This window comes from Peromyscus leucopus, chromosome X (genome assembly GCF_004664715.2).
Source record: "Peromyscus leucopus breed LL Stock chromosome X, UCI_PerLeu_2.1, whole genome shotgun sequence".
NCBI lineage: Eukaryota > Metazoa > Chordata > Mammalia > Rodentia > Cricetidae > Peromyscus > Peromyscus leucopus.
This window is the reverse complement of record NC_051083.1, coordinates 32,633,576-32,644,263: the sequence shown is the minus strand read 5'-3', so window position 1 is coordinate 32,644,263 and position 10,688 is coordinate 32,633,576. Positions and strand designations below refer to the sequence as shown.

The window sequence follows — 10,688 nt, the reverse complement described above, 5'->3', positions numbered from 1 at the left end:
ATATGTGTGTGTGTGTGTGTGTGTGTGTGTGTGTGTGTGTGTGTATGCGCATGCTGATGTACTCACTTGTGAGGGTACATGTAAAGGCCAGAGACTGTAAAAAAAATACTTTCTTGATTACTTCTCCACTTTATATTTTTAATTGAAGTTTTTTTCATACAATATATTCTTATCACGGTTTCCTCTCCCCCAACTCCACTCAGGTCCTCCCTACCTCCCCATCTACCCAACTCTATGCTCTTCCTTTCTCTCTTTTTAGAAAACAATCAATCGGGAAAAGAATCTTTTGAGACAGGATCTCTTACTGAAGCTTTAGTTCACCATTTTGGCTAGACGGGATGACCAGTAAGATCTCAGACTCCAACAGCCTCTGCCAACAAGTGCCCAGCTTTTATGTGGGTTCTGAGGCATTGAACTCAGGTCCTTTTACCTTAAGAAACACTTTTACCCACTGGACAATCGCCCCAGCCTCCACAAAATGGACTTCTTATTTGAATCAGTGAAGAGTCTTTCAAAGGCACTGATTGCAGTAGCTTGAGCACTTCCTGGGCTATGCTCGATATGTTGACACGTGCAGCGTGACTGGGGTTTGTAATCCAGAGACAATTGGGGCTGACCACTGCAGTGGCAAGTGTTTTTCCTCTAACTGCAGAGAGTGTATGAGTCTTCCTTCCATCAGTCACAGTGATTCATTCAGGGTGAACTTGTGTATCCAGACAGGGCTTGGAAAGGGAGGTCTGAAACCTCTAAAGGTTCTATTTAGGGGAGTGGACTTCCCTGACTGCTTACTGCTTATTCCTAGTCATCCGACCCTTGGAGTTCCTTGCTTTTTAAATTACTGAGAGCCTGTAAGCCTGTGAGCCTGTGACATTTCTTTCTTTCTTTCTTTCTTTCTTTCTTTCTTTCTTTCTTTCTTTCTTTCTTTCTTTCTTTCTTTTTTCTCTCTCTCTCTCCTTCCTTCCTTCCTTCCTTCCTTCCTTCCTTCCTTCCTTCCTTCCTTTCTTTTTTAAAGTCAAAGCTATTTCAGATATCTAGTTAAAGGAAATTCCACCTTTCAAGATAGACGCAAGGGCAGGTTTCCTTTTCCCTATGTGTGTAAACATGAATACACACACACACACACACACACACACACACACACCTACACACACACACACACACACACACACCTATAATTACTCCTGTATATACTCCTTGCTTAACTGAGATATCCATTCCAGATAATTACAGCTTTCCATTCATTTCAACAGGACAATTCAACCCAACTCCAGGAAACAACTGTGACTTTACATCTGTACCATACCCCATTTCCGAAGTATGTTGGCACTTTGAAAATGCTGCTGCTTAAACACTACCTAAGTGTGTTTGTAAGTAGATCTCTTAAGAGTAAATTCCCTTGAAATACATTTTACATCTTAGAGGATACCACTTCGCTTTATTAGCCCTTGTGTTTTCAACCTAATTGTTGGTTTACTTAAGTGACAGATAATGTCTGTGGAAGGAAGAAATAATGTAGAGACATTTTTGCAGTACAGGACTGATACTAGGTTCCATGAATAACTAACTATGTTGTTAAGTTTAAGCATCTGACTGAAAGTATGAGCGTAAAAAGAAAAGCTATAATAATTTAGTTACACAACAGTAATAGATTCTCCACCTAGGCCTAGCACCTCCTCAGGCCAGGTTGATTGTCACATCCAATCAGAGGGGAGTTGCATATGGGGATGACAGGCAAGCATTTTTGTAGCAGGTGAATACATCTTGCCTGGAAGATTGACTTTCTGGTTCAGATGGTTCACAGTTGGGCAAGGTCAATGATGTCTTTTCTCCCCAGCCAGCCCCCATAGCACCCTCTGGAGTTATGAACACTAGCTAGCATGGGGAATCTGGCACTCTGAATGCTAGCCATCATGGAGGATGCTTCTAGTTTGGTTGCAGCTTGCTTTTCCTCTACTTTGCATTTGAGGTGTATGGTGTCTTCTGCAAATAGGATCTTATCCTCCAGATCAGCAGGACAACCAAGGAGAGTCACAAAAGCTTGTATTATTTGGGGCGGTGCTCTGAGACCTCCCTTCCCAACTCTTTTTTAAAAAAATTTTAGCCGGGCGGTGGTGGCGCACGCCTTTAATCCCAGCACTTGGGAAGCAGAGCCAGGCGGATCTCTGTGAGTTCGAGGCCAGCCTGGGCTACCAAGTGAGTCCCAGGAAAGGCGCAAAGCTACACAGAGAAACCCTGTCTTGAAAAACCAAAAAAGAAAAAAGAAAAAGAAAGAAATTTTTGCCGGTGGGGCCCAAGGAAAAGGGCGCGGTGAGCCAGATGAAGTCGGGTTCCGGCCGCGGGCACCCGGGAGCCGGCGGAGCGGGCCAGGGCGCGGGCGCAGACGCGGGCCAGAGGCCTTGATGGCCTAACCCAGGAGGCCCGCGGAAGCGGGGGCGGGAGCGGGAGCGAGCGGCCCGGGTCCCGGCAGCGCCACGCCCCTGCCGTGCGTGCGGCCGCGCGAGTGCAGCCTGGCGGAGCGGCGCGTTCTGCAGAAAACTTACTGAACATAAGATGTTGCAACAAAATCTACCTCCTGAATTTTTCCCTTTTATTCATGAGCTGCATAGTTGCAGATTTGAGCAGGATGTCTGGAGAACCTGTTGAAAAACTCTAGCACAGGATGACCTAGCAAAGACTGTACGCCTGTAACAAGATACTCCACGATTGTGTCAGTTCTGGTTCTGAATGCTACAGATAACAGCAAGTGGACTCCTTTATTTCTGAAGTATTCATTTGACCTTCCATCAAGACGGACTTTTCTAATCTGTTCTGCGAGATATTAATGGAATACAGTCATGTCCACTCAAGAGGAAAGGCAGATCAATACCGAATATGCTGTGTCCTTATTGGAACAGTTGAAATTGTTTTACGAACAGCAGTTGTTTACTGACATAGTGTTAATTGTTGAGGGCACTGAATTCCCTTGTCATAAGATGATTCTTGCAACATGTAGCTCCTATTTCAGGGCCATGTTCATGAGTGGACTAAGTGAAAGCAAGCAGACACATGTACACCTGAGGAACGTGGATGCTGCCGCCTTGCAGATGATAATAACCTATGCATACACGGGGAACTTGGCGGTCAATGACAGCACTGTAGAGCAGCTCTATGAAACAGCTTGCTTCCTACAGGTAGAAGATGTGTTACAGCGTTGTCGAGAATATTTAATTAAAAAAAATTAATGCAGAGAACTGTGTTCGGTTGCTGAGTTTTGCTGATCTCTTCAGTTGTGAAGAATTAAGGCAAAGCGCTAAAAGAATGGTGGAGCACAAGTTCACCGCTGTGTACCACCAGGAAGCATTCAGGCAACTGTCCCATGATCTACTGGTTGACATTCTCAGTAGTGACAACTTAAATGTAGAAAAGGAAGAAACAGTTCGCGAAGCTGCAATGCTGTGGCTAGAGTATAACACAGAGTCACGATCCCAGTATTTGTCTTCGGTTCTTAGCCAAATCAGAATTGATGCACTTTCAGAAGTCACACAGAGAGCTTGGTTCCAAGGTCTCCCACCCAACGATAAGTCTGTTGTGGTTCAAGGTCTTTATAAGTCCATGCCCAAGTTTTTCAAACCAAGGCTTGGGATGACAAAGGAGGAGATGCTGATTTTCATCGAAGCATCATCAGAAAACCCTTGTAGTCTTTACTCTTCTGTCTGTTATAGCCCCCAGGCAGAAAAGGTTTACAAGTTATGTAGCCCGCCAGCTGATTTGCATAAGGTTGGGACAGTTGTAACCCCTGATAATGATATTTACATAGCAGGGGGCCAAGTGCCCCTGAAAAACACAAAATCAAATCACAGTAAGACAAGCAAACTGCAGACCGCCTTCAGAACTGTGAATTGCTTTTACTGGTTTGATGCACAACAAAATACCTGGTTTCCAAAGACGCCAATGCTCTTCGTCCATGTGAAGCCATCTTTGGTTTGCTGTGAAGGCTACATCTATGCAATTGGAGGAGACAGTGTTGGTGGAGAACTTAATCGGAGGACTGTAGAGAGATATGACACGGAGAAGGATGAGTGGACAATGGTGAGCCCTCTACCTTGTGCTTGGCAGTGGAGTGCGGCCGTTGTGGTTCATGACTGCATTTATGTGATGACATTAAACCTCATGTACTGTTACTTTCCGAGATCTGACTCATGGGTAGAAATGGCCATGAGGCAGACTAGCAGATCTTTTGCTTCAGCTGCAGCTTTTGGCCATAAAATTTTCTATATTGGAGGGTTGCATATTGCTACCAATACTGGCATAAGACTTCCCTCTGACACTGTAGATGGGTCTTCAGTAATTGTGGAAATTTATGATGTGAATAAAAATGAATGGAAAATGGCAGCCAACATTCCCGCTAAAAGGTACTCTGATCCCTGTGTTAGAGCTGTTGTGATCTCAAATTCTCTCTGTGTGTTTATGCGAGAAACCCACTTAAATGAACGCGCTAAATACGTCACCTACCAGTATGATTTGGAACTTGATCGGTGGTCTCTGCGGCAGCACATATCTGAACATGTGCTGTGGGACCTGGGGAGAGACTTTCGATGCACTGTGGGGAAACTTTATCCATCTTGTCTTGAAGAATCTCCATGGAAGCCACCAACTTACCTTTTTTCACCAGATGGAACAGAGGAGTTTGAACTGAATGGAGAAATGGTTGCCCTTCCCCCTGTATAGGGGGGTGAGGGAGTGCACGTGCAGGACTTGTGATATCCTTTGTTACACCAGAGGATACAAAAGGACTGAGTATGAGTACATAAACAAATCTATCTTTGATACATTTTATTTTTATGGCCTACTTAATATTTGCATCAGTATAATATATATCAGTGTGTCAGACAGAAAGATATGCTTCTGTAATATGAAATAGGTTATTTGATAATTGAGAAACTTTTATGTGTGTCATGTGAACATAAGAGTCTGGATTATCTAACATTGTTAGCCCTGTGTATGTACAGTCCAGAAGTTCACTTTTAAAAGTTACTTCCTATTCCTAGTGTGGTATACCAAAATTGTGCTGAGATTATTTTAGTGTATGTATTGAATTCCCGTACTTCTAAAGTCCTGGAATATAGTTTTTCTAGCATAATTCAGCTGCACTTAACACTAATGTTCATGTCAGTATAGAAATGTCTTTGAAATCCTATACTGTTGTTGAGGAAGATCTCCTATGTGTCTCCGGTGTTACACAGGGAAAGCTGTGACTGCAGGATCAGTCTCACTATCTACTAGGTGCATGTCTTCCCTTCCCACTGACTTCCACTTGTCTATCTAGAATACAGGTTGTCCAGTCAGCTGGTCACTTACCAGGTGTGGACTTAAGTTGCTGGGCTTGCAAATGAATTGCTAGTCCCTCATTGTGCGGGTCTGTGTGGAGCTTTAACCCGTAAATGTCTCCACTTTCTATATTACATTAAGTTGGCTCATGCATATAACCACCTGCTGCTGATGTAGTTCCCCATCTTCAAAGATTTAGAGTGGATTAACCAGGTCATTACATCTTAATTTAATAACGAGCATTACTGTAGAGTGATTGTGTGTAGGTATCTATTAGGTGTGTTTTTTAACCTGATGTGTGTATGTTTGGGGGTGTAGGGGTAGGAAGGTGGACCGTGCAGGAATCGCCTGCACTGACTGTGCAGGAGAGCAGACACTAGCCCTGCTCTGGCATTAATCCCAGGAACCACTAGCAGCTGTGGGGCACCACCAATGCAACGTGAGCACAGGTGCCTCATGACAAACATTGCTGGCATGTTCAACTGCATAATGCTCTGGCACTGTATTTTGAATGACATTAATTTATTAAATAAATTGTATATAATCAGTAAAAAAAAATTATTATTAAAATTTTTTTCTATTTATTTTACATACCACCCACAGATCCCCCCTCCTCTGTTCTCCCATCCCCAGCCTCTCCCCAAGCCCTCCCCCCATTCCCACTTCCTCCAAGGCAAGGTCTCCCATGGGGAGTCAGCACAGCTTGGTACATTCAGTTGAGGCAGGTCCAAGCCCCTCCTCCCTGCACCAAGGCTGTGCAAAGTGTCTCACCATAGGCACTAGGCTCCAAAAAGCCTGATCCCTCTTCCTGGGCCCCCCCAAATTGTTCAAGCTGAACAACTGTCTCGAGTATCCAGAGGACCTAGTCCAGTCCCATGGGGACTCCACAGTATTGGTCCACAGTTCATGGGTTTCCACTCATTTGGCAGGTCATTTCTGTAAATTTTCCCATCATGATCTCAATGTCCCTTGTTCATAGAATCCCTCCTCTCTCTCTCATCAATTGGACTCCTGGAGCTCGGCCTAGCCCCCGGCTGTGGATCTCTGCATCTGCTTCCATCAGTAACTGGATGAAGGCTCTATGATGACAGGATAGACCAGTTCAGGGACCCTCTCCACTATTGCTAGTAGTCTAAGCTGGGGTCATCCTTGGGGATCCTTGGGAACTTCCCTAGCATTCTGTTTCTCCCTATTCCCACTATGTCTTCATTTATCATGAAATTTCTTCCTTTGATCTTCCATTATGTCCCTGTTCCAGCTCAAACCTCCCATTTCCTTATGTTCTCATGCCCCATTCCTTGCCTTCCATTACCCCCCTCATATTATATTCCATGATAAAAACCAGATTTAAACAATACCTATCCACAAATCTAGCCCTACAGAAAGCATTAGAAGAAAAAAGCCAACCTAAGGAAGTTAGATACACCAATGAAAACACAGGCAATAGATAATCCCACAGCAACAAATACCAAAGAAGGGAATCATACAACATTACCACCAAAAAATAACAGGAATTAACAATCACTGGTTATTAATATCCATTAATATCAATGGTCTCAATTTGGCTATAAAAAGACACAGGCTAACAGAATGGATACAAAAACAGGATCCATCCTTCTGCTGCATACAAGAAACACACCTTAACTTCAAAGACAGAAACTACCTCAGAGTAAAAGGCTGAGAAAAGACTTTTCAATCAAATGGACTTAAGAAGCAAGCTGGTGTAGCTATTCTAATATCTAATAAAAATAGACTTCAAACTAAAATCAGTTGAAAGAGATTAGGAAGGACATTACATATTTATCACAGGAAAGATTCATCAAGATGACGTCTCAATTCTGAACATTTATGCCCCAAATAAAAGGGCACCCACATTTGTAAAAGAAACATTACTAAAGCTTAAATCACACATCAAACCCCATACACTAGTAGTGGGGGACTTCAACATCACACTCTTACCAATGGACAGGTCTGCCAGACAGAAACTTAACAAAGAAATAAGGGAACCAACTCTTGTGGAAGTGTCTCATATCTACAGCTGTAGACTATGTCCAGTAACCTACTGCTTCTAGAAGCAGCACTATCCAGCCATTCAGGGGACTGCCCTTCAATCCGTCTTTTGTGTATTTTATTTGGGTTACAAGATAGCAGACCTCCAAATGGCTTCTTTCTACTCCCTTTGTCCTGGTTAATCCTCTCCATCTCTGTTCACCATCTCCTCCATTCCTGTACCCTCAGCTCCCCAGTCTGTTCTTTTCTACTTCTCTCCCTACCCAAACATTTCCATGCCTAGAATTTCCCCTCCTTACTTTCCTTTTAATCTATGTTTTACTATTTATCTCCTTTAAGGTACCCACCTGTTGTCCCCTTCTAGGTTTCTGGATTCCACAGGTACTCCATGTCAAACAAACAGAAGTAAAGAGTAAAAGCTAGGATCTGCATATGAAAGAGAGTGTGTAATATTTTTCCTTCTAAGCCTGGGTTACCTCTTTTAGCATAATTTTTCTATTTTCACCCACTTCTCTGCACATTTCATTTTCATTTATAGCTGAATAAAATTCCATCCTGTATATGAACCGTGTTATTTTCATTATTCATTCATCAGCTGATGGACATCTAGATTGATTCCCTTTCCTTGATTTATTGAGAATATCACAGAAATGAACTTAGATGTGTAGGTATTTCTGTAATATGATATAGTCCTTTGACAATGTGCCCTGATGAAAGGGTAAGAGAATGGAATGCTTCTTCTGTGTCCTTGCCCAGGGGCAGATTTGGCAAGGTGCGGTCTGGGTTTGGTGTTAGGACCTTGAAGAAGTTAAGGTTACTATTCCTGGGAATCTGCCTTTTCCTCTCTGAAGAGACTAGTGTTGTCAGTCTTAAGGCTGCTGAGTACTCAGTTTGTGAAGCACTTGAGATATCCTTTGTTCCTCTGTGCAACATTGCTTGGTCAGCTTCCTGCTGCTTTCATCCCATTGCATTATAGATTTCTGCTGACTGTCCCATTTTACATCTGCAAATTGTACACAAGATGCTGTACTTCTTAATAAATTCACCTGGCAGAAGCCATCTGGTTATGCAAGACCGCCCTGGTCCCAGATTTCTTTCTATCCTCTTTATTTTCTTATTCCCAGTCTTCCCCCTTGACACCTCACCACTATTTGCAACTCTTACTCCTTCTGGTTCAAGTCAATTTGATGGTTTTAATTGTAGCATATTTGAGAACCCTCCAGAATGATTTTCAAAGTGGCTGCACTAGTTTACATCAACATATAAGGGTTCTGTTTTCAGCACATCCACACGAGCACGTGTGTTATTGGTGTTGTTGATGATGACCAGTCTGACTGGGCAAGACGGAATTGTACAGTAGTTTTAATTTCGATTTCCCTGATGGTTAATGATATCTAACACTTCAAAGCATTCGCTAGCCATTTGTCCTTTTTGTTTTTCTCCAAAACTTTTGCCAAGTTCTCTAAAAACAGTAGTCCATGAAAAAAAAATTGGGTTGTTTCAGAGCCTAGCAGAATCCTCATTAAAGAGACCAGAGAAACTTCATCCAGCAACCATGGGAACATGTCCTAGTTAGGGGTTCTATTGTGAAGAGACACCATGACCATGGTAACTCTTATAAAGGAAAACATTTATTTGAGTTTGTGGCTCATTTACACTTCAGAGGTTCAGTCCATTATCATCGTGGTGGGACATAATGGTGTGTAGGCAAACATGGTGCTGGAGCTGAGAGTCCTACATCTTTATCAGCAAGCAACAGGAAGTGGTCTGGGATACTGGGCATGGCTTGAGCATATCTGAGACCTCAAAGCCTGCCCCCACAGTGACACACTTCCTCCAACAATACTATACCTACTCCAACAAGGCCACAACTCCTAATGGTGCCATTTCCTTTGAGCTTATGGGGGCAAATTATATTCACACTACCACAGAGCAGACACAGAGTCCCATAGCCAAACATTAGGCAAAGCTCAGGGAGTCCTATGGAGGAAGGAGAGGAAGGATTGCAAGAACCAGAGGGATCAGAGACACCAAGAAAACATGGCCCACAGAATCAATTCACTGGGACTCATGGAGGCTCGCAGAGATCAGGGAGCCTTATAGGAGTCTGACTAAGGTCTTCTGCATATATGTTATGGCTGAATAGCTTGATGTTCTTGTGGGATTCCTAATAGAGGGAGAGGGGTGGTGGTGGTCTCTGACTCTTTTGCCTATTATGGGACCCTTTTCCTCCTACTGGGTTGCCTTGTCCAGTCTTTATGTGATGGTATGGGCCTCATCTTACTGTAGCATGTTATGTCCCTGGGAGGTCTTCTCTTTTCTAAGGGTAGATGAATATAGCATGGATCTGGGGAAAGGGAGATGGAGGAGACTGGGGGAAGGGAGGGGAAACTGTGGTTGGAATGTAATATATGAGAGAAGAATAATAAAAAAAATAAAATGGATTGTTTGTTTTGTTGGTGTGCTGATTATTTGTTTGTTGTTTTGTTTTGTGTTTTGACAAGTGAACACAAACTATGTTCATGTGGAAACAGAAATCTTCAGGTGAGACAATGCCTCCATTAGATTAGCCTGTAGGCAAGTCTTTGGGGACATTTTCGTGGTTAAAGATTGAAGGTGGAGGGAGGGCATCGCACCCTGTGGGTGGTGCCAAGCATGTGGTCCTAAATTGTGTAAGAAAGCAGGTTGATAAAGCCATGGAGAACAAGCCAGTAAGCAACACCCCCTATGGCACCTGCTTCAATTCCTGTCTCCAGGTTCCTGCCTCAACTTCCTGCTCCGACTTATCTTCATGAACTGCAAGGTGAAATCAACCCTTTCCTCCCCAACTTCCTTTTAGCTGTGGTGTTTTACCACAGCAATAGAAAGCAAAGTAAGACAACCGATGTTTAATATTTTGTATATTCTGAACACTAATCCTCTGTCAGATGTAGAGCTGGCAAAGTTTTCTTCTCACTCTGTAGGCTACCTCTTCACTAGAATTACAGGGTTTTTAAAAATGCTGTATAGAAGCTTGTCAGCTCCATGAGACTTCGTCAATCATTAGCCTTATTTCCAATACTATTGGAGCAGTCCTGTTCAGAAAGTCATTACTTATATCTATGCATTGAAGTGTACTTCTGTACTTCCTACTTTTTCTTTTATGAGTTTCAGGAGGTATTTGATTTGGTCTTATACTGAGGTTCTTTTGGTTTTCTGAGACAGAGTTTCTTTTTCTGTGTAACAGTCCTGCCTGTCCTGGAACTTGCTCTATAGACCTTGAAATATAGGTCTTGAAATCACAGAGATCTGCCTGCTTCTGCCTCCCCAGAGTACCATCCGGCCATATTGAGGTTCTTGATCTGTTTGGAGTTGAATTTTCTGTGAGAGAC

The 10,688-nt window shown here is 43.0% G+C and overlaps 1 protein-coding gene across 1 annotated transcript; it reads left to right on the top strand.

Moving 5' to 3' along the window:
• Positions 1–2,497: 2,497 nt before the first annotated feature.
• Positions 2,498–5,402, top strand: LOC114695803 (kelch repeat and BTB domain-containing protein 2-like). Its single transcript, XM_037199026.1, is given in 2 exon segments — positions 2,498–3,209; positions 3,211–5,402. Coding segments are annotated over 2 exon segments (1,872 nt in total). The 5' UTR covers positions 2,498–2,834; the 3' UTR covers positions 4,708–5,402.
• Positions 5,403–10,688: the final 5,286 nt, after the last annotated feature.